Here is a 24,264-nt window from a genome sequence, read left to right as displayed (position 1 = left end):
ACCGATGGACATTGTTCATATTCTCCATAGTTTAGATTTGAGTGCAGGGTTGTCTGGCACAGTTACAATACTGCATCTACACCCAAGGTCTAATTGGAAGAATATATATAAACATGTTGTGTATATATAGATTTGAATTTAATTGATGAAATTAATTTAAAAAGTAAAAATGAAAAGAAAAGAGCAGGCAATTGAAGTATTTTAAATACTTGTTAATTATTATCTTGTTTGAGCTTGTCACAAGTTGTGAACTTACATTTGTGGATTTGGAACTTGGCAAGAAACAATATCAGATTAATGATTTAAAAAAAGAAAACAATAATATATATTTTACACTGATTCTATAGTAAAAAACAAAGTCAGAGAAAAAGTTATGAACTGACGAACGTCACTGTGTGCGTGCTGACGTCAGAAACACGCAGCCCTGACGCAGAGTATATAAACGCTGCTCCCGCCCTCCGCTCCTCCCTTTCCGCTGCTTGACGTCAACGTGTCTGAAGGTGCTCGGTTCTTCACCCGAAGCTAAGGCCCACAATCCGGCAACTAGCACCGCTAATTTCAGGCATCCGACCCCGCAGATACCAAACCCAACATCTACAATGGCCTCCGTGTCCGAGCTCGCCTGCATTTACTCCGCGCTCATCCTCCACGACGATGAAGTCACTGTCACCGTAAGTGTCCCGGTTCCTCCCGCTTAGCCCCGGCTGCATGTCTGTGTTTCACCCCGGGAGAGGCTCCGTGCTGGTGGTGAACGCCTCTAAAATCTTAAATAGACCCGTAACAGTTCCGAGGAGACACCGGGTCTTTAACCAATCTGTTAAAATGACTTATTATAGTGAACCGGTGTCTGTAAACAGTCACTTAGCTGTCAAAATGGCGGCATGCTAGATGCTAACGTCAGACCGGTTCTTGTGTCAGGATCTCGAGTCTGTTTCTGTTAAAATCTTAAATTAAGTCGCTATGGTTTTTCAACAAGTGTCACAAATATGTAAATTAATAGTTGAAGTTGTTTACATCCATTCTTTCATGACAGGTGCTAGGAAATGCTAATGCTAAGCTTCACACCAGACCACTACAACTTTAACATTAGGAGTGTAACTTGGCTGAGTTCAGGGTTTAACCGCTGTTATAGAACATTATTAATTCAGGTTAAATGAGTTTCATCCATCTTGTTGCGTCAGTGACTTGTGTAGTGTTGATACACGTGGTAGACTTACTACAGAGCTGCCGCTGCATATATTACACATGCGCACTAAACCCACGTGTGTGATCATGTCTGAGGCAGCATTAAATACATATTCTGTTATTATCTCACTTTCACTGTCAGACAGCTGTGAAATGTTATTGTCTTAAAGTATGTTCAAACAGTGTAGACCCAAAAGTTTATTTTACAATCACAGCAGAGGAAGTGCAGTCAACTTACTCAAATTGAGTTAAACTGATTATTTTATTCTGGTAGTATTGCCAATAGTTTTTAATTGATGACAGAAAACCAATCCGTAATTTAGCTTGTAAAATATTGTATGCTCATTATTTATATTAGGACTAGTACCTGTATATGTATGATGTGTTTTGTAACTTCTTGTCTTGTGTTTGCAGGAGGACAAGCTCAATGCTCTGATCAAGGCTGCAGGAGTCACTGTGGAGCCTTTCTGGCCAAGTCTCTTTTCCAAGGTGAGGGATGGACACACGAGTCGTATATGAAGTGCTGCTGTATCGTGACATGAACACGTGGATTGTTACATTTGAGGGTTTAAACATGTCAGGGTTTTCAGAGTCACCTGAGCTGAGATAAATTCTAGACACAGTAGAATATAGACAACTGTCAGCAGGACAGAAGTGATGTGTAAACATCCCAGAGTCGGTTAACTGCTTAATGGATTATTGCAGGAGGGAATGTTAAATGTGAGGACCTAAAGGTGGAATAGGTCACTGACACTGTAGGTAAAGTTTATCGTATATGGAGGACAAAATACGAACCTCTGCTCCGACTGAATTTCCTCTAATGGGAGTCATCACTTTAGGTTAAGTTTGAGAGGAGTGAGCATGAGGTGCAGTTTGAATTCCACAGCTTGGGACATAAAGAATGAAACGTATGGAGCCTCTACACTCAGGCTCCATCTGCATCACTCACACAATGTAACATGAAACTGACCTGTGACTGTTTCAATGTCTCAGGCTCTGTCCAGCATCGACATCGGCAGCCTGATCTGCAACGTTGGAGCCGGAGGAGGTGGTGCCCCAGCTGGAGCCCCAGCTGCTGGAGCCGCTGCTGCTGCCACCGCTGACGCCCCAGGTAACGAGAGCCTGGGATCATTAAGCTTTGAGGGATCACCCTTCTCACATTGTGGATCAGATTGACAGCAAAGGCTAGCATGTGTAAACTAAATATTGAATGTTATTAAACATAAACCATCTTTTTTTGCCCCTGCAGCTAAGGAGGAGGAGAAGAAAGAAGAGAAGGAAGAGTCCGAGGGGTCCGATGACGACATGGGCTTCGGTCTCTTTGACTAAACAGTTTTTGTAATGAAACAATAAAAGTACAAAAACTGAGAAATAACTTGTCTGACTCTTAATGTTCTATGAATGTCTGGTAAAGACAAAAGTCCCTGAAATGTTTCTTTTGTGGTTGTCAAGCATTGACTGGTGAGAATAGAGACAATGGGGGGGAAACACTGGAATGTTCAAGCTCCATTGAGTGTCCAATATAACTTCTACCTCTACCAGGGCTCCACAGTCCACTAACCAATATATATTAACTATATAACTATATTAAAATTCACTTATTTGCTGCACGAAATTCAGAATCCCTTAAATTTTAGTATCCTAAACATACTTTTAAGATCCATGAATTCTCAAAAGGACACTATTGATACTCTATTATTGCCACCACTTTATTTCAGCATGACAAACACTAAATGTGACTACATTGAAATGGATTTAATGTGAGTGTAATGTCCACCAAGGTGATTCAAACATCCCAACTCGAGTAAATGTGTCTTTCTGCAGTTTAGCTACTTAGTTGCGTTTTTGTATTTAAAATTTTCGTTAGCACTGGTAAACAGTAGTTTGTTTCCTGTGTGCTTCAGTGGCTGTTTGATTGGGAGTAAAGAGACTTAAACTTTTCTCTTTTTTAAGGACTCAGCCCACTCTCAAATCCAGCCCTGTCAAACTGACTGAAACAGAGTCAGGGCCTGTTTCTGATGGGCTTATTTTTTTTATACAGAAATTTCCCTCAGAAAAATATCAAATCATATATTTATATCCATATATATTGCTCTTAATTATGCATTTCAATTGCAGGGGTAATTTGCAGAGGTTGTGTGTTAAATTTGATTGAAACAGAGAAAGAAGTGGGAGTCCTAGGGGGGGGGCTTATTTAATATCTAACCAATTTGTCCTGACATAACCTCAGGGCATCAAATCTACGATATTATAATTGTGAATTCTTTGCTCTGCTTGTGAAACAGCCGTTCACCTGTATTTTCCAGAAGGTAAAAGAGTCACGGGGACGTTTCACCGGCTTCTTTTTGTCCCTAAATGACGTCCAGCCACTTTAATCCTGACTCATTGCTGAGCTGGAGGTCAGCCGCCCCTGTGCGAGCTCGGGCCTCTGACCTCCATCTTGATGGAGTCCCTGCGGTTGCCTGTGTTTTCTTATCTTGGATGGATCACTGCCTCGCTCCTTGACCCGGCGAAGTGTCCGCCTGCTCTGCTCCGGCCCGGCAATTTGTCCGAGCAGTTTGTCTGCAACCCCCGGTGACTCCGCCGTCAGGACAGTGGAACCTACAGCTGGGAATTGAGCAGCCATCATTCTGGAAGTGCTCCGTGGGCAGATTTCCCAGCTGAACGTCCCTCCATAAATCTGCCGCATGGTGTCATTACCACTTCCTGTGCCAGCCGTGACCCCCCCCGCTGACACCACATTCTCTTCACAATTGACTTTGTGCATAGATTTGACAACGGGCCTCATCAGCAGTAACATGACGGACAGTGTCGTGTGTTGAATGGCAGCTGGAAACAGACCAGAGGGCTCGAGCTGGATTTGATGGAACCTCTGTTTCTTTTATCACTGTGCTTTCAATTGAAAAATACCTGTTTATATAAGAAGCTCATCATTTTAACAGTGGGAGTTTTCTACTTCATTTACCTTGACAAAAAGTAGCTCAGATCATTGACTGAAGTGTGAGACTTAAGTGTAATTTACAATCTACAGTCTATGTTTGTGACCAATTACAAACTACCCAAAGCCCTTTGTCAATATCCTTTAAGTATATTGGACTTTTACTTGTAATGGATTTCTCTCATCCTCCTGTATTTGCTCTTTTACGAGTATTTCCCGTTCATTTATCGACGGGATCATTCATGGTCTCTTTTATTATTCTGTCTAATATTGTGAGTTTATTATTTAATCCGTTATTAGAAAGATTGAAACTACAATAAAAACTGCAGCCGGAGGAAAAAGTGGGTCTCCATTACAACCGAGCTTCCCAGAGTAATGAAATAGTGAGTGTGTGTTTCTGAACCTTTGGGCGGAACAGGACGTCCAGACCGGCACCGAAGAGAGAAATGTAAAGGGGAAAAAATGGCAGGGTTTTAAATATATGACCAAGCGAAGGGCAGAACTTTCCCCTGATGCGTTCCACGTCCATTTACTTGTCAGAAGTGATTAAAGGGCTTCAGCCTATATCCCGCACAAGTGATGTGCTCGTTCCCTTCCCTCAGGAAACCGGAGTCTCATACATTAGCTAGATTGCAGAGTTTCTGGTCCCATGTGATCCAGGAAGCGGGCCGAGCTCCTCAGGCAGCTTCATTTAACTGTTCCTCAGCCCCAGCTTGAGAGAGAAGGTGACCGGACTTTCTGCTTCCAGGGCATCCGACCTCTGAAGCACCCGGCCGGGGGAATTTCCTACAACTTCTCTTCTCACTTTTATTCATGAAAGGTCATTTGTTAGTGTCACGTTCTGCTTTAATGCTCCTGTTTTATTCATTTCAGATAATGCAGAGGTGGAAGTCCATTTATTTTAACGTATTTCATTTTTCTGCGATATTATACTGTAGCTATAGATTTCACAGAGAAATATACTTTTAAATTCATTACAGCTATTTTTAGTTTATAATACTAGGACAAAACGTGAACACTTTACCCTCACACTTACTTAAAGTAATTAAAATTAGCATTATATTATTCAGATGACCCTTTGAAACATTTCTTACACCTTTATGAATACAAATAATTCAAATAATAATGAGGATTCAGTGATTAAATAAACTCTGTGATAATATATAACTATGACAGGGGTGAGTAAAGTTTGATCCTTATAAACAACTTTTACTTATTATATTTCTGTGATCTCCTTACACAATATATCACATCAAAACATAGTAGTCCAAACTATGAATTATATCATTCTGATGCACTATTTAAATAACAAAACAACTTAATTTAAATGTGCTATTGAAAATGTGTTAAATACCTAATGATAATGATAATAATGATAATAATCATCATCATTCAGTGATATAGTACACAGTATGATAATTTAAATATTACAGGGTACATTCTGCTGTATATGACTTCAATGTGATCCTTTCAGTAAAGAGTGTTATAACCTTGGTCTCAGTAGTGAAACTTTTCACCTCTCAGTGGCGCAACAGCTCCATCTTCAAGAATCAGACGGCTTCTGTCATTAACCACACTGCGCCCGCTCTCGTCTCTCTCTCTCTCTCTCTCTCTCCCTCTCTCTTCCTCCGCTTCCGTCTGTCTGTCTCTGTCCTTCCTCGATACTCTGTGATGATCCATAATCACCACTCCGTGTGTCTCCATCAACATCCATCACTCTTTATGGAGTTTCACAGTCAGGGGCTCGGAGCAGAGAGATGGGGAGAGAGGAGGAGGAGACAGCCTTCCAGTCAGGGGCAGAGAGAAGGCTACTCAGCAGTCTATTTCCAAATGACCTCCCAGTTACAAAGAACGTGTAACGCTGTGCACACGTTTCCAGTCCTGGGATACACCACACACCTTTTTGCTCTCCGGCTGGGGAAGCCCCGCTGATTTGCTCATTTCATTTGAATAAATTGGCTTTTTTCAGTTTTTTCAGATCGTTCTGGAGATAAATCACATTTCCGAGGGGTTTTTTTTGCTGAAAAAATAGAGATGAGATTCAAATATTTCATCGAGATGAAGAGACTTGGCAACATCCTGAAACATGGGTCCAGAGACAAATGTCTGAGTCAGTTGCTCCAGACTTTCTCTGGACTTTTTCCCACCAGGTCCCTTATAAAACTGTCCGAATACAGCAGGATTATGTCCGGAAAATTCACACCAAGCTAGTTTGGCACATTGATGATGTTTTTAAAACACGAAAAACAAGCCTTTGTCAGAACTGCAATATGTAACATTTAAAATGAGATTTTTTTTTAATTCCTGTCTATCGAGAGGAGGAAACACCAAAACCTAAAATAACAGCAACATTTAACACACATTTTGAAACTCTGGTGCAGTTTTTAAGCTCATCCCATCACAATCTGCTGGTTCTTCACTTGTTGCTTCATTCAGTTATGTGTTGTATTGTTTTTGTAATTTGTTGTAAAAGAAAAAGCATTGAGGAAAAGAGGAAACATGAGTTTATCGTAATATAAAGTGTAATATAAACAAACAGGCCTATAAATGAGGTCAACGCTAGATAACTATACTCAAAATAACAACTAATCGAATGAGTGTTAAGTGAACAAACAGACCTGACATGATGAGATACGAGGGAACATATAAACTGGTAAATAACACACAAGGGGACACTCAAGTCCAATCAGTTGAATCCCAGCCTTAAATGGTCCTCAGCCATTTAATGCTGCATTTTACTGAACCAGGAAGTGACCTACCGCATGATCACAGGAACTCAAGCACAAAGAAAGAAACAAAACCTAAATCAAAAGCTCTTGAATCTCATAAACATCTTTGTCTGCGTCTCCTACGTGTATTTCTCCTCTTTTGTGTTTGGTGGTGTTTCATTTCAGTTTAGCAGAGCAGTCTGATGGGAGTTGGACAGTAATGACATGAAGAAGAGTGTGTCCTGGATAAAGAGGAGATACCTGAAAGTTGATGATATTCTAGTTCCGATCCATTTGGGGGGTATTAACTTGACTTGTGTCTGTAATCGGGGAAAACAGTGGGCTCGGGTTCAGACATAAAAACAAGTCTTATGGGATTGGATTAGTTTTCTCTCAGGCTTGGATTAGTTCAGCCAGAAAATGGTGGCCCAAGTGGATTTCTTGTTCTAAAGCTGCACTGCTGATCAATTAAACAACTTATTTTGGCCTTCAAGCATTAAATAATCAATGCTTACCCACTCGAATCCCCTTGTTTAAATCCCAGCCTCATTTGAAAATGTCCTCAAATCTGGGCTGAATCGTTGATAACACTTTGCCCTCGAAGAGTCCAGATCATTAAACGTTAAACCTGGAGGAGATGCTTTCTCTCCACTTATTAGCCAATGACTGCATCATCCTGTGCAGGATTCAGGGGAAGTGAACAGAGCCTTCCGACAAGATACAGCGTGTGCCGCCAGGTGCACAGGTGCGTTCAGGTTCCTCGGTGTGACTCGCACTGTAGAGATAAGGTTGAGAATCACTGGAGTGGTCCTGTAGGCAGGACAGCTTGCATCAGTCAAGCTGCTTGGTGCCAAACATTGTTGTTTTGTGGTTGTAGACGAGTGAGCCGCAGCTCTCAGCTCGACTTTGTGGGTTTGATGCAGGGGCGTTGCTGAAGAGAGCGAGCGTGTTCACTCAACCTGTTCCGGGTCAATAACACTAAAAAAGCCGCCGGTCTCCCTCGGCTCATCTCAGTCAAAGCCACTGCGTTGGTAATTTAGAGCGGGCGTAAAAAGGAAAATAACTTGCCTCATTTAAATGCTAATTTGTCTTCAGCTGAAGATTCAGTGCTGTGGCAACAGGTTGGCAGAATATGGGATATTTTTGTGCGAGGGCTCATAGATCAGACACAAAGACAGTTTTCCAACCGCGTTCCACCATAAAAATCTTTTTATTCCTTCATGCATCTTTTGTGGCGCGGCACTGCTGCATAAATATACACGGGACGCAGCGGTCTGCTCTGCTGCCGCCGCCGTGACTGGAAATCATTACTGATGCTGCTTTTATCAATCACCTCCTCCGTCAGCACAGTGTTCGTGTTGAGGTGAAGTGCTGCTGCTGCTGCTGCTGCTGTGAGTTCTGGCAAATCAAACTGGTTTGTTTAACTTGAGGTCATCATTCAGAAATGATTTCTCTGGGAATGATATATGGATTTACAGCAGCTACAGTACATGCACATCACATGGAGACTTGATGATGAAGAGTAAAGTCTGCTCACTGACTCTAAACTATCCATCACACACTGGACAGCTACTATAGCTATACATGTGTTTAATTCATGTAGTTAATTCAGTAAAGTTTATAGTATAGACGGATCATCATGTCATGGGTGTTAAAAAGTTTCCACTACACCCATTTATTCTGTTTTAATCACAGAGTGTAAATAAAGATGGATGACATTACAGATGAAGTTATATACATTTTTCTCTGAGATGGGTTTTTCGGATTTACTGTAGTTGTTATCACACAGATATGGATTCAAGTGTCTGATAAGTCTTGTTTGAATTAATAACCTGATTCTTTGGAAATGTGGCGAAACGTCATGATTGACAGCTGAGACTGATTCACGATTGGTCAAGAATGTGTATGGGCGGAGCCTCGCTGCCTTGCTAAATGCCCAAGATATGGCAGCGTTCGTATGCTGGATATTTGGCTTCATTTCTGGATAAGGAGGGATGTGTCGTCCATCTTTATTTACGGTCTATGGGGTTAACAGAAAAGAATGTGATGCTTAGTTGTGAATATTCTCTGACATGAGGCGTTACCTGGTTGACACACTTATAAGGACAAGTAAGTCAAAAGTCTCTGAAACAGGAAGTTCAAAGACAGGATGTAGGGATATACAAACTATAACAGGAAGTGGATGTGGATGTCTATTTCCTCTGTACTTCTATTATCGGGGCTTTCTGACAGCTGATGGATGTTTATCACACTGAGCTGACCTTGATTCCAATCATCAAACCAGCACTCAGTGTAAATCCTTACTTACTTTGTTCTGTCCATCCATCAATCCTCTCTGCTTCTATTTTCCCTTTTCATTATTCCTCACTTTTTTCCTTCCCTCCCTCCGCCCTCTCATCCATTTGACCTCTTGATGTCATCATATGCTAATATTCTACATTCGTTGTCTTGTCCTTATACAAACCTTCCTCGTTCCTCACTTTTATGCTCCTTGCTTTCCCCCCACCTGCTATCTCTTCTGTTCTTTCTTTCCTGTATTGTTCCTTTTCTCCTTTCTTCTCTTCCGCCCTCCTTCCATCCTTCCTACTTGCCTTGTTTCTGCATCATCCACCTCCACTCAACCCCCATTGATTTTTGCTTAAATTGCAGATAGATATTTTTTTAATCCTCCGCTCTTCAATCCACCCGACTGCTCTTCCGTCCTTCTGTCCTTCCTTCCTGTATTCTTTCTGACCTTTTTCCTTTCTTCCGTCCTTCAGTACCCCCAGTGTGTTTTCTATGCTTCCTTCTTTCTTTTCTTTCCTTTTTCTCCTCAGTTCCACCCTCCTTCCTTTCTTCCCATCTGCTTGCCTGTCTGTCGGTTCTTCCGTTTATTTTTTAATGCGAATCCTTCCTCTCTTCGCCTCCTTGTTTTTCTTCCTCCTCCTCCTCATCCTTCCTCCTTTCTTTCCGTCTCTCTTTCCTCCATGTATTATTTCCCGGTGATTAAGCAATGCTATGCTGAGGATTTCTTTCTCACTCTCCCACACTCTTCTTTCTTAATTCCCCCCCCCCCCCCCCCCCCCCACTCCCTCCTCGCCTCCTTTCTCACACTCTATCTGAATCTCTAACCTCGTTCAATCAGTCCCCGCGTGTCATCCTCTGTCTCTGTCACTCTCTCTCTCTGTCACTCTCCGTCTGTCTCGCTCCATCTTTCTCTTTCTCTCCGTCGGTCTGCAGCCACCCTCGCTCCGTCTCTTTGTGATGAAGTGAGTTGAGAAGTTAGTTGGATGCCCTTCTACCATCATCCAAGGTTACCCCCCCCCCCCCCCCCCCCCCCCCCCACACACACACACATATCCACTGACCTCTTGTCACTGACACTGGTGAACATCCAATGCAATCTGTGTGGTTGTGCAGGAGTGCGTTTGCATACACGTGCACATTTATGTCTCTGCATGTTTCTCGCTAGTTTAGATTGTGGACCGTGTGAACTTCCATTACACAGGCTTGACAAGGAAATGGTCCAGTTTTTAATTGGTGGGGACTCACCTGAGACACAAGGTCATTGGCTGATAAAATGTCAGTCGCCTGTCACACGGCCGAGAGAGCGAACGGAGAAAGAGAGAGGGAGAGAGAGCGGACAGAAGAAAGGGAGAGGACAGCAGAGGATGGACCGAGCCTCATTTGACTTGTCAGTTATCCATCTCAGAAAGACAAGGACCGGCACGACACACAGACACACACACACACACACACACACACGCAAACACACAATCATGCAAGACAAAGTCACCTCCAGCCACAACACTGAAGTCCAGTCAGCTCTTTCTTTCCCCCTCGATGTTGTCCACCTAAGACGATTGTTTATAATGTAAGAGACGGATTACATCTAACCCTAACCCTTATTGATCTTTATCAATCAAAATCATGTTATTGATTATTTCATCATAATACCGTCAAAACATTAAATTGCCAACATCTATGAATTTCATCTTAGGCCTAGAGAACTGGATCCTCAAAGTTGTTCTTAGAATTCAGTCAGAACCATCAGCTGCACAAACCTACATATTTGAAAAGTTTGTAGCTTGTGTCCGTGTCCCACTGTCAGTGCTGGTAACGCATATCTTACTTTGTATCATCAGTTGTGGTGTCGTAAAATGTTCCTTAATTCCTCTCCTATCTGTATCGCTCCTCTTCCTCACCGGTAAAGTGTGACAGAGAGGTATTGCATCATCTGTCCACGAGCAATGGGGGACAGGAAATGGACAGACCTGACGACGGTTACATCCAGGTCACCATCGCCTCATCGTCCTTCACTCGGTCTCTCGTCCTCATATGCAAACATTGACATGTCAAGCAGATGTAGGTCAGAAGTTAATAGATTGTCTCGTCTTACTTTTGGAGCTTTTCGAGTGACAGGGCGTGTGGCAGCAAAACGTCAGCGCCACACCTTTCAGGACCAAAAGGAAAATAAATTGAAGTCCACTTTCCATCAAACTTTTGCCCGACCCTCAACTCAAACCTGTACTATGTGAGATTTAGGTGCAAATTCCAAATGTATATTTAAAAAAGTGGTAGATGCAAGTTCTCTATCTTCACCCCTTTTCTTTCTTTCTTTCTTCCCCTCGTTCTTTCGCTCTGCTGACTTACATGTTATTCTTAATCTATTCACATGCTTCTGTAAAGCACTTTGAATTGACTTGTGTCTGAACGGCACTTTGAGGATAAACCTACCTTCAGCACTTTCACAGCCCGCTGGCCTCCGCAGAGCTTCGATTGTTCCTCCTCTCTGTTCTCCTCCTGTTCTCCACTTCTCCTCTTTCACCTTCAACCTGTCCTCTCTTGTATTCCTCACCTTATTCCTCTCCATCTCACCCCAGCTTCACCATTCCCTTTTCCTCCCTCCCCTCCTCTAGCTCCTCCTACCTCCCCCCCCCCCCCCCCCCCCCCATCTGTTCATCTCAACGTGTGTCAATTTGGATGGAGGGCCTCTCGTGGCCGTGGTGACGCAGAGATGGGTGGATCGTGGAGGGAAGGTGCCGAGGAGGGCTGAGGGGACAGATGCACCGGGCGAGAGACGGCGGAGGAGAGATGGAGAGACATCTGACGTTCTCTCGCTGGGGCAGCCATGAGTGTAGTTGCAATCTGTAAACACACACTTGCACACGCACTCGCACAGTTGGGAAAAGAACACAGGGGAAATCAGTACCCTCTCGAACAGAGAAAATTAACACAACAGGAAATTGGTTTCAGCTTTCTGCGCAAATGTGGCGGCGTCTCTCCCTCGATGAATGATATATAAATGATAAGTGTAATTTATTTAACCACAAAGGAAGATGGAGGGATGATGGCAAGGATGGAGAATGAGCAAGAGAGGGGAAAGAAAGTTAACATTTACATTTCGGGACATATGTTTGTTTGCTTTTTTGCCAAAAGTTAAATGAGAAGATTGATACCACTCATGTGTCTACATCAAATATGAAGCTGCAGTCAGCAGCTGTTGGCTTCCACAAAGACTAGGAAAACATAACTCAGCTCTGTCTGAAGGTATCTGCTGACTGGGGTTAGCTGTGGCTCAGGGGGTAAAGCGGTCGTCCTCTAACCACAAGGTCAGTTCGATGCCAGTCTTACCATCTGCATGGAGAAATGTCCTTGGGCAAGATGCTGAACCCCAAAATGACCCTCAGGAAAATAAGTGCTGCCCGAAAATAAACTGTATGAATGAGTGTGTAAATGGGTGAATGGCAAAATAAAAGCTGTACTGCAAAGTGCTTAAAGTGGAAAAGCCACGACCTCCAAGGTTATAACTTTCACACTGAAAATAGGAACTTTGGATAAAAATGTATATAGAAGATGCACTTGTATTAATTTCATTTTTATGCATCATTTAATTATATCTTTAGGCCTATCTTCTTATTTTTCTATTTTTAAACATACGAAAATGATAGTTGTGTTTTAAGAGACACAGTACGACACACCTGCGGAGTCCAGCCAGAGATTTTATTTTCAACAAACCATGTACGCTGCATGTAACCCCTTTCTTACAATATATAGGATGAGGCTAGCACATGTAACTTCCTGAAGAGATACTACAGCTGTTTGCCTGACAACTTTAAACAGGTGAAATATAGAGATATAGCCGTGGATAGTTATGGTCACCTTTGCTCAGAGCCGGGCTAGCTGTTTACCCCCGTTTCCAGTGTTTGTGCTAAGCTAAGCTAACCAGCCTTTCATTCAGCGCGGTTAATATTGGTCCTCTCATCTTCGTCTCCAGCAGAGAACAAATTAACATTCTCCCTGAAAATGTCAAACTGTTCCTTTAAACTCTAACAAACGAACAAGTCGACTCGCAACCCCTACACACTGTTGTGTTGTGTTTCTGCTTTCTTTTCCCTGCCCCAGATCTCGTGGGTTGTGTCTCTGACACACCGTCTGGGCGACCTCGCCAACCGGGAGATCAAACACCACGGCGATGAGTGGCTCCTGTGATCTCCGCTGATCGGTGAGACAGCAAACCACTTTGTAGTGCCTGGTTTCATGTAGTAAACGTGTGTGTGAGTGTGTGTGTGTGAGAGCTTAATTAGTCGTACAGGGTTCTGTTTAAGTGTGTGTGAGGGATTGTGTTATCTTTGAGTGTGTGTGAGTGGAGAGAGAGAGAGAGAGAGAGAGAGAGAGAGATAGAGAGAGAGAGAGAGAGAGAGAGAGAGAGAGAGAAAGGATTGACGCATGTGTGTGTCTTTATCGATTGTCTATTAACTTGTGTGTGTTTGTGTTTTCCGTGTGTCCACGTGTGCGACTGTCTGCCGCTGAGTGTCTCCCGAGGCTCTTCTCTGATAGACCACCACTGGGCGTTGTGGAGATGAAAGGAATGCTGGGAACTCATCTCACGCTATGAATCCTGGGTAAGTAGCGTGTGATGTGAGTACATCCTCATCACTCAGTGAAAGAAGGCTTTCATCTCTTATCCGTTCCCTCTATCATATATCCCCTCGTTCTGTCCCCCGTTTTCTTTCTTCTCTCCCCTGTCTTCACTTTCTTCTGTTTTTCTTTTGTTGTATTTCATTTCCCTGTCTTTTCTTTTCGCGGCTCATTTCTTCTCCTCCTCATTTTCATACCTCTTTCCCTCTCTCCAATTCGTTCAGCTCTCCCCCTTCACTTGACTCTCAGCTGTTCGAAATTCTGTTCTTCTTTCCCCCCTTGTTTTCTCTTTTTTTTAAACTTTTTTCTCAGCTCTCCTTCTTCCTATTTCCATTTCTCATCTCTTCCCTTCCTCTCTTTTCTTTCCTTTTCTCTTCTTTACATTTTTCTAATGCCCTGTCCCCTTCTTTTCATAGTTTCTCCTTCTTTCCTTTCCTTTTTTCCTTTCCTCTCTTTGCCTTTCCTCCCTTTTCTTTTCCTCTTTCCTGTGACCCCCTGTTCCTTTTTACTCTCCTTTCCTGTCTTCCCTCTTTCTTTTCTTCCTTGCTTTGGCTTCTTCTCCTCTCCTCCTCTCCTCCTCTCCTTTCCATTTACTTTCGCTCAACTCATCTACATTCTTGTCTCCTGTGAACACGAAATGATCAAAGTGTCCATTCTGGCCATGACAGTTCAATTTTACCAGTGTGCTCTCAAACACGATTGCACACACACACACACACACACACACACACACACACACACACACACACACACACACACACACACACACACACACACACACTCTTCTTCTGCATGCATTTTCAAAGGATGTACGAGCGGTCAGCGAGCATGTACGTATCTAAAGTTTCCATTTTCAGCTTGAGAAACTTGTCAAACATGTCAAGTTCTGAATCTTCCTCTCGTGATCATTCTCATGGAGGCGGACAGGATTTCGATCTTTTCTAAACTCAAACATCAAAATCTTATGGATGAAACCTGAACGACATCTTGAAGTGATTTATGGCACCAGAAGCTTACCCATGGCAATGTGACGAGGGCATTAAAACTGCATTAAATCCTTCATGTTGGGGAAAATCCTACTTACGGATGCTGGACAGTTGAAAGTGAATGAAATAAGAAATATATATATATATACTGAAGCTGTTGTTCTGCTGCTGCTCTGCTTTGTCCATTTAAATTTTTTTAATTAATTGTATTGTTGACTGTTGTACGGCGACCTTGAGTATCCTGAAAGGCGCCTTATAAATAAAATGTATTATTATTATTATTATATATTATAATAACTTAGACTCTACTTTTATGTCTAGTTAAAAACTTTTAGGGTAGTTTCCCCTTAGACCTACCAAGCGAAAAAAACAACAGAGATACATGATGTGACACCAGAGTACCAGTGAGTCGAGATGTGGACATCGTGTTCTTTTGTAGTTTTTTTTTAAGTTAACCTCTCTCTTGGCTTCTTCACCTTAATAATTTATGATTCCACTCTGCAGCGTCTTTACCCTTCAGGTCTTTTTCCTTGTGTTTACATTGTGTGCTCATTAACCTGAAGAGTAGTTGTTGCTCTTCTTGATAATTAACGTCATGAACTCACTTTACTCCACCGTGCGTTATAGTCGCTCTTACATGTATATTTTGTGAGTTGTTGCTATTCTCCAAGGGACAAGGACGTATCTGTGGGCCAGTTGTGTTTGTGTGTCGGACTCCAAGTGCTTTTTGTCCCTGTAAGTTACACAGTTTGCACGGGGGCTTTGTTCTGTTTATCATTTTCCAATGTCGTATTATTGTGCCTGCCCGGGATCCACTGATCCTCGAAATGCAAAACACTCGCTCACAGGTTGTTACACCTCGTGCTGGCTCTCAGGCTTTGTACCCGTATTCATCTAAAACGCTCTGTTTAGAATCTGCAATGCCACAATCACACACACACACACACACACACACACACATTTCCTTTCTTGTGGCTTCTCCATGTTGCTTTTTCTTTCTGTCTCACACAGTTAGCTCCAGACGGGAATGTGGCACCTCTTATTCGGCCTTGCTGTTCTGTATTAAAGCTACAAACATGGAATTGCAAGGTGGACTGACGCAGATGCAGTATTGACGTCTATGTGAAAGAGGAATCCAGCACGACAAGCGAGTTGTGTTACACGCCTTTGCCTCTGCTTTCGAAATGGTGGTCTGCTGTGGAGAAATCACACACTAGATGTACGTTATGCAAAGACACCATAAACACGGGTCTCCATCTTTCTCTCCTGCTTCTCCACATCGTGCTCTCGTCCCTGATATATGACGCAATGAAACAAATCGTGACAGTCGACTCTTTTACCCCTCACTCGATTCCTCTCTTCATCCTTAGTTTCTCCTCCTCTCTTCACATTCTTTCATTCTCCTCTTTCCTCTGTTTCCCCCCCTCCCCTCCTCCCCTGATCTCTGTTCTTCTCACTCCTCCCCTCTGTCTCCAGAGTCCTCTTCTTTCCGTCTGTTTCATTTACAAGATTTATCTTCTCTAGTAATTACAGTACACACACACACACACACACACACACACACTTCCTGGCGCCCCCGTCCTTGTGAGGACACTCATTGGACTAGTGCAGTGCCCGTTCAAAATGTGCCTGTCGGTATCGGGCTGATTGCTTGGCCTGTGTTAATCTGTCTTGCAGCTTCCTGTGCAGAGCGTCGTCCAAACAGCTTCACAGTGGATGCTGCTCCTGCTCTGCTCCTGAGCAACACACCTGCCATGATGCAGTCGGGTCCCCCCCCCCCCCATTAAGGAAAATATTCATTGAATCTGTTTTGATGATGCAAAAAACGAGCAAAAAGTAACAATTCAAAATGAGAATATGTGATGTGAAATAGAAACCAATCGATAACGATACAGACCAATGAATGTGCGTCTTATTCAACATCCTGCATCTGTGGAGTCTCTCACTGTAGCTCCTGATTTATAAAACCATTTCCTCTGCACCGTTGTCGTTCCGTCATCTAATCTGATGGTGTTCGTTGAATAAGCAGGTTGTGCTCTAAATTCATTCGGGAGGCAGCAACAACACGTTTAAGAGACACTACGAAAAAACATGCAGGTGAGTATACAGCTTATGTGACTATCTAGGTGCTCCTACTTGGCTTTAATGATCCTATAAGAAGGAGTGAGTTGGAGGAATAACGTGGGTGACTCATATAAATAATAAATAATCCTTTAGAAGTTCTTTAAATCACAAACATTTCAAATCAAACCCAGCTCTGCAGTGAACAGGGAAGGAAGCAGGAACTAAATGAGATTTGATCAGGGAGAAAGTTTTACTCCTGCAGAACAGAGGGACATAGACACATTACAAGTGAAACCAGGAACCAGCCTCAAAATGCATAGAAGTAATACAAATTGCGAATGAGACTAAAAGGTGACTGACGACTAAAATGTCTAAACTTACCTTTGAGTGTGTGAGCGACACATTGTCCAGGTGCTGTCTGCTCCGTGTAGTTTATACTTTTACTTCACATCAAGAAAATCAATGAAGTTTTCTCGAGAACTGCTCGTCCCCAAAAAAACTTCAGAGTCAACACTTTGGGATTCAGCAGTTTTCAGAAAATCGAAAATCGAAAGACAGAAAGACAGACGGAGATTCCTCAATTTATTGTGAGATGTGTTTTCAAGCCCCCTACCTTAACCTCAACCTAATTCTCAAGATCACCTAATTTCTTCACCCACCCACACACACACACCCCCCCCACACACACTCACACACCTACTCGCACTGCAGTACAATTTGTTTCTCCATCGTGTCTTCAGAGGACATTCCATTGACTTGCATTGATTTCCTGAAGACAGCTCCCCATAATGTGTCTGTGAAACAGCTTTAGGTCCTCATAACATTAGATATACCTGGACCACACACACACACACACACACACACACACACACACACACACACACACACACACACACACACACACCTCCTGGTGCTGCAGTACACCTTTTTACCAGTCAGGGTCACTGTGGTACTGTGATGAACACATTGAGTAATAGAGGATAGGAAGGTGTGTGTGTGTGTGTGTGTGTGTGTGTGTGTGTGTGTGTGTGTGTGTGTCTGTGTGTGTGTGTGTTCATTTGCGTATGTATGACTGGAAACTTGCATCAGAATGGCTCCTGGACGCGTTCACAGAATTAGAAATAAACAGCATCCATACTGAATAATGACATTCTGCCTCTAACCTCCTTCCTTTATTTTTATGTTCAGATCCATAATGCACTCGCTCTGCCTCGATCCCTTCCTGAAGGCCACACCACTGCTTGTGTTTGCATGTGTGGAGATAAAACCCATCAAGGTCCAAGCTGGTATTCTCTTTGCGTGCGAGTGCTCTAGATTCAGAAACAACAGGCTTTACAGCAGCAAACATTTGCACAGTTAGATGAGCTGGATGAGATGTTAATGGAGACACTTTTTAAAAATCCCAGCATTTACCCGTCTCTCGCTCTGTTGGCCCACAGGCCCGGCGAGCTCCGATATCATAATCCCTCTGAAATAATGAGCCCCTCGCCGACAGAGCCTGATTGATGTGGGTCTGCTCTCTCACTGCTTGACATTGACAGAGGGGCTGACAGAGGGGCTGACAGAGGGGCTGACAGAGGGACAAAAGCAGAGTGGCTGCCGCTCGTCATCGTAATGTCTCGGACTGATACAGAGTCAGATGGTGGTGTTTTTCAAATATATAAGCTCACCATCAAAATTGTGACGAATATGTATTTTTTAAAATTTTGTAAAGTTTGGATTCTATAAAAGCTTGGTCCTTGTTAAGGTTGAAATCATGGACAGAAAAGCTCTGTAGAGCAACATCAGAAGACAAAGCCTCACCTTGTCCCCACGTAGTCTTCTCTCTTAATATAGATTGACACATTTAAACATCAGACAACTTAAATGTACGCCTCTTAATAGTTTAGAATTAGATTTTTGAAGTATTAAATTATGTAAAGAAGACCCTCTTAAGGATGAGCAGAACTACATTGCCCAGTGTTTTAGGCATAATGTGGATGTGTAGCTTATGTGTTCAAAACAGCATGGAAACACGTTCAACTGCATCAGATGTCGAAAAACAATTGTAGGCATTTTAATATGTTGAAACACACATTTTCATTATCTACCTCAGGCCGCGATTGAAAATATATATTTCATTTCATTTTCTTAAAAATAAATCTTGGAGCTATTTTCTAACCAGCTTGAGCACACGTCCTGCTGCTTGCATCAGCAGCCGTTGATTGACAGATGGCTGGTCCACAGTCTGACGGCCCAGTCGGGAACCTTCTGGGTCACGGAGACACACGGACAGCATGTGACGTGAATAACATGTCTCCTCCCAGTGGCTTCACACTGTCAGTCCCACTCTGACAGCGCTGGACTGCACTGCAAGTTCCCTGCGTGTTTAGAAAGTTATCAGTTTCCACCTGTCCTGGAGACTCGGCTCTAAAGAGGTGTGTAAATGTTGTTCTCTCCATGTCTGATTTTATTTTGGTGTGTGTGTGTGTTTGTGTGTGTTTGAGAGTGTTCAGTGAAGTGTGCCATGTACACAAACCAGGAGTGTATTGTTGTTCAGACCTCCAAACAACATTTATACAGTTAGCATAATATAGTAGCAAGTGTCTTCCTTGACAGTGTGTGTGTGTGTGTGTTTGTAGTAGTGCACAAATCCAGGTGTGTGTTAGTTGATAAAGTTTATCAGCTCAGGGCAACCAGTGTTGTGAAGGGGAAAGGCCATGCAGACAAAGTGTGTGTGTGTGTGTGTGTGTGTGTGTGTGTGTTTGGGGAGGAGGATGGCAAAAATAAGTAGTTGTAGCTGATTACCCTCTCCTCATCTCAAGAATCACAGACACAGAACAAGATCTGAATCCATTTTGAAGAGGAAACACCATCTGCATATTTATAGGTTGATATTTAAAAAACACCAATGTCTCCGGTGCCTGAAAACATTACTCCCTTTGTAAGTGGAGGCATTGAAACCGATCTCCATGAAGTGGCTGAGCCGAGACACAGCAGCACTCTGTTCCTCGATTCCTGTCGCAGCCACATTTACAAAATGTTGGCAGATCAAAACTCAGGCATCTTGTTTTGTAAGTCTGGTATTTGATGGCGTGACCTGCTGTGACACCACGGTAAAAAACAGATACAACGTTTTACTCAGTCCAGGGTTGAATGTGGATCTGATGCTTCAGTGAAACTAAACTCTGCCCCAAGATTCACCTCAGACACTCATAACACACAGAACTAAATATAAACATGGCTAGTATCAAACTAGATGATCCAGATAAAGAAAGACCCCACTGTTTGACTGGTCAGTGGCTGAAACCTTTCAGACCTGCTTGTAAACTTGAGCAGGAAACGAGGAACACCCTTTGCCCTCACAGCTGCTACTGAAGTGCCTATGGGCCAAACCTGCAAGTGCAACAGCAGCTAAAAAGAGAACGACCAGACCGGGCAGCTCCCAACTGAGGGTGACAAAAAACTTTTGAGAAACTTTGAACATGAAGGTTCCAGGTTGCTGGTTTGTGTTGTTTCCCTAAGTGAAGGTGATTTTTAACAACGGTATCAGGTCAGAGGCGGAGGGAGAGAAGGAGAATCCTGCGTGAAACAACATGTCTGTGTTGGCGGGAGAGAAAAGGTTGAGGCAGTGCATCCTTGAGAATAAACTGAACATCTATGGATTTCAGACAGTAAGTCAGATAAGTCAAGTTTTATGTGAATAGAAGATTAAAGATTTAGTCGAATAAAACGTATTAGTTATTGAAACAGACATAAAGATGCATATGAAGAGCTACATAAATAGACTAACCATTGCAGTGCAGGGCAAAGATATTCAAATAATCATAATTTAAACTTCAATAAATCAATTTATCAGAAAAATGGTGAGTCAATTACTTGACTCAGCCCTTCGTTCATTAGTCATACTTCTATTAATCGAAATCTTCCCGTCTTTCCTTCTGCTCTGTGCATCTGGGTCTCCCATCTCGTGTCCCTGTATGTAATGTATGGGGCACCAGTACCTGACAGTCGGATCCCCTGAGTCACAGCGAGAACAAATAAATGAAAGAGTGTCGGCTTGATGTTTATATGAAGCTGTATGAACCCTTAGGTATTGTGAAGTTTGAACATCTAGTGGAGAATAGATCTTTAAATATGGTGTGTTCAGGATCCACGCAGGAAAATCCCATTTAGATGTCTGAGCATCCGTGAATGCACCATGAAAGACAGCTGACGTACAGTATCCGCTCACAGCTGCAGCAACAATAATGGAAAATATTGTGATGGATTTCCCAGTTTTATTTCTGCAAGATTCAAGTATCTGCAGGAAGAGTCATCTGCATAGAAAAAACAAAAGAGACAAGTTCAGTCAAATGACACTTTCCTTGGGAAGTTGAGTGTTTGAATGAAGCTCACAATGTTTATCTGTGATGATCCAGTCGGTGTGTTTCCTCTCACACAGTGGACACAACTTTAAAACGATCCCCCAGAACGAGAACGTGCAGTAGATGGCACTGTTGCCATATCTCACTTCACACACACACACACAAAGAAGCAGAGATTGGCAAACACAACGCCACCTCAGGCTCGGGAGATGGAGAGGAGCATTCTGTCTGTCTCTCGCTCTTCCTCCCTCTCCCCCCCCCCCCCCCTTCTCTCTTTGACACACATACATACGCTGTCTTTTTCTCCGTCGGGTCGTTTTTCTCCCTCTCTCCTTTACTCACACTCGCATTACCTCTGTCTTGTCATTCTGGGTAATGTATCGTTTATTATTAAAGCAGACACCCCATAATACTAAAAACGCACTGTCACAGTAGCCGAGCAATGGAAAATCCAAAAGATTTACAGCACTCTTAAATAGTATTGTGAAAAAAATACTGTACATCCTGTAATTTTAAGCTGCTGCAGTGGAGACGAGCTGCACAACCCGGCCTCAGAATCACACACTTGCATCAGTTGCATTCTCGTACAACTACAAGCTGCACAAACTGTGGTTGTCCACTGTCGGCGTCACTGGATCTTTATTTATATTTTTATTTCTGAAGTCCTTTGCTGAAGAGCACTTCAGGAGAGGGGATTACCTCTCTGTCTCTATCCTCCCACGGTTTATTATTCCTGAGGGGATTTAAAGTGTCGTTTGCCCGGTCACAAAAAATCACTTCTGTTCTGTCAGAGGAGGCCGCTGCCACCGAGAGAGCAGAATCAAATATGAATTTGTCGTCATCTTCACTTTGTCGTACAGAGCACTTCATCCGGCCTCAGTGAAGTGTGTGTGTGTCTGTGTGTTAGGGCGGGAGCTTGAACGACAACCCGTATTCAGTTAACGGCAAGAAAATCCAATCATCCCTCCGTTTTAAAATCTGCAGACTAAGAGGGAACTATGGTCACAACTCATGCATATACAGCAAACTACAGCTTCCAGAAATTCCATAAAGTTGATTTTAAAGCATCTGAAATAGAAAGTGAACTCACAATCATAGGACTAGTTCACCTGATAAACTGGCAGATGAGCGTATACAACCCGGGAGGACACAACAATGACGGCCAGCTTTAAGTTAGTAAAACATTTAATCAAGATGTGCGGAGAGGCCACGATTTATCATCACAATTTGAAGATTGACCTCTGTTGATGATCGGTGAGCGGTGCCAGACGCACACACACACCTCGGTAACACAACGGCAAAACAAATTTGCTCCTTTGTGGAGCTGACAGATAAAACACATAGACGCTTGCCAAGAGACTTAATATTGCTGCGGGTCAATAAAAGCAAACGAGTAAATCACGGAACCCATGATCGCGCTCGGGCCAAACTTTCCAAACTGACCAGAAAACAGTTTGCACGGGGGGGGTGGGTGGGAAGTAGGAAGCGAGGACAAGTCTGACTGACTGCTCGCTTACAGCTGGACACAAAATGGCTGCGAAGTTTGGCCGCGGACAGCGAACTGTGACAGCTCAGCCATCACATCTGATTTAACAGAGGTTGCAGCTTGACTCCTCACGCCGACAGTAGCCAACACTGCTCCCCCCCCCCACCCCCCACACAAAGTGGATCTAACTGCTGCACTGCACTTACACAATGTTGCCTAAAGGATGGATATTAAAGCAGCTGGATGTGAATGAAATGTTTTGACAGATATGACTGGTCCTGAGTTGTATCTGTTCAACTCCGTGTTCCTTGTGGTAGAAGTACATTTACACAAGTACTGAGTTTAGTTTAGTACTACTCTGCCACTTATTTTGTATTTACTCTCACGTTTTTGCAATCCTCCCACATCTTAACCCACCAAACTCAATGCAGCTTAAATGAACCCCTTTGGGCTCGGGTCGGGTTCGGACACCTGTTGGGCTCGGTTGGTTTGGTCTCAGGCTCGGTTGGGTTCAGACGCACCCTTCAGTTTAACCCTAATAATCCGATAATTATATATAAATAACAAAGTAAGAAAGTCACACTGGGGTCTTAAGGTTGTTGTTTCATTCTTTACATATGTATTCTGGTAAGTAATACATTACATTCTACACCAAAACTAGTAAACACAGGCAAACACATAGTTCTGTCAAACCCCCTCCCAAATTTTTTTTTTCTCCTTTCCTGCAGTTTTCAATACGTCAACAGTAACCGTCTCAGAACCTGCTGTTTGACCATCTGCAATCCTGCAAGTCAGGGATTCTTCAGCTCTTCAAGCTGAGATCCAAATCAGTATTTTCTTTTCTCCTCTACAAGAGCCAGCCATCTTCCTTCCCAACACCTTGTACTGAAGCCCAGTACAAAACCGTCCTGACCGCACGGCCAAGGCCTAGAAACAGAACATTTGTCATGCTCTCGGTGCCAAGTGTTCCAATGTTACCTCCTGCACAGAGATCAGTTAACCTGGAGATTAAATGACCCTGAATTACATGAGAAAAATAGGAAATAAAAAGTGTGTTGGTGCCCATAGAGTCTTAGTGGAGTCGAACGAGGCTGGTGGCCAGTATTTATCAGTTCATTGCACTGAGAAACCCTGTGTAGGAAGAGTCCATCCTCATCTTCTGAATTAAACATTCAAATTTGAAGTTAGACAACCCCTAGCAATCCGTGTTTCCTAATACCGCTGAAGAACTGCTGAGTAAACTCCCCCAATGTGCACTAATCTGCTGCGGAGATGGAGGATCCTCCTCTGACACTCTTAGATAAAGATGATATACTTTCTATTTTCATGTGGTCGGAGGTCTGCTCCTCGGAGGGATGCAGAACAGAAAGGTGGGGAGCAGATGGCACTGGAGAGAGGCCGAGCGGAGGGAAGGGAAGAGAAAAGGGAGGAAAGCAGTGTGTGTTTCAGCTTGTCAACACTTGGATATTACCTCCGCAGCACTCTGTCTCTCTTCATATCTCACCCAAGTGTCAGGGGAGTGGGCGGCGGGCCCTGTCTGCAGAGACCACACACACATTTAGCCTTCAGGAAACTGGCCTTGGCAGTGCTGGTTGTTATCATGAACAGAAACTCACACTGGAGTTGTGCACAATGTGCGCTGTGTTAAGTC

General features: G+C 43.2%; 1 protein-coding gene across 1 annotated transcript; it reads left to right on the top strand.

The window, feature by feature from the left end:
• The first annotated feature begins 455 nt into the window (after positions 1-455).
• On the top strand, positions 456-2,560 carry rplp1 (ribosomal protein, large, P1). Its single transcript, XM_053446036.1, has 4 exons — positions 456-671; positions 1,600-1,674; positions 2,179-2,296; positions 2,435-2,560. Exons 1-4 carry the CDS (start codon positions 600-602, stop codon positions 2,512-2,514), a joined length of 345 nt encoding a protein of 114 aa, XP_053302011.1. The 5' UTR covers positions 456-599; the 3' UTR covers positions 2,515-2,560.
• Positions 2,561-24,264: the final 21,704 nt, after the last annotated feature.

Source organism: Pleuronectes platessa, chromosome 18 (assembly GCF_947347685.1).
Source record: "Pleuronectes platessa chromosome 18, fPlePla1.1, whole genome shotgun sequence".
Lineage (NCBI taxonomy): Eukaryota > Metazoa > Chordata > Actinopteri > Pleuronectiformes > Pleuronectidae > Pleuronectes > Pleuronectes platessa.
This window is presented reverse-complemented; position numbering and strand designations above follow the sequence as displayed.

Excerpts from the sequence above, each read along its gene's own strand:
- rplp1 (XM_053446036.1), top strand. The coding sequence starts at position 600 with ATGGCCTCCGTGTCCGAGCTCGCCTGCATTTACTCCGCGCTCATCCTC. Across the intron at positions 672-1,599 it reads ACGATGAAGTCACTGTCACC|GAGGACAAGCTCAATGCTCT; the intron begins GTAAGTGTCCCG and ends TTGTGTTTGCAG. Across the intron at positions 2,297-2,434 it reads TGCCACCGCTGACGCCCCAG|CTAAGGAGGAGGAGAAGAAA; the intron begins GTAACGAGAGCC and ends TTGCCCCTGCAG.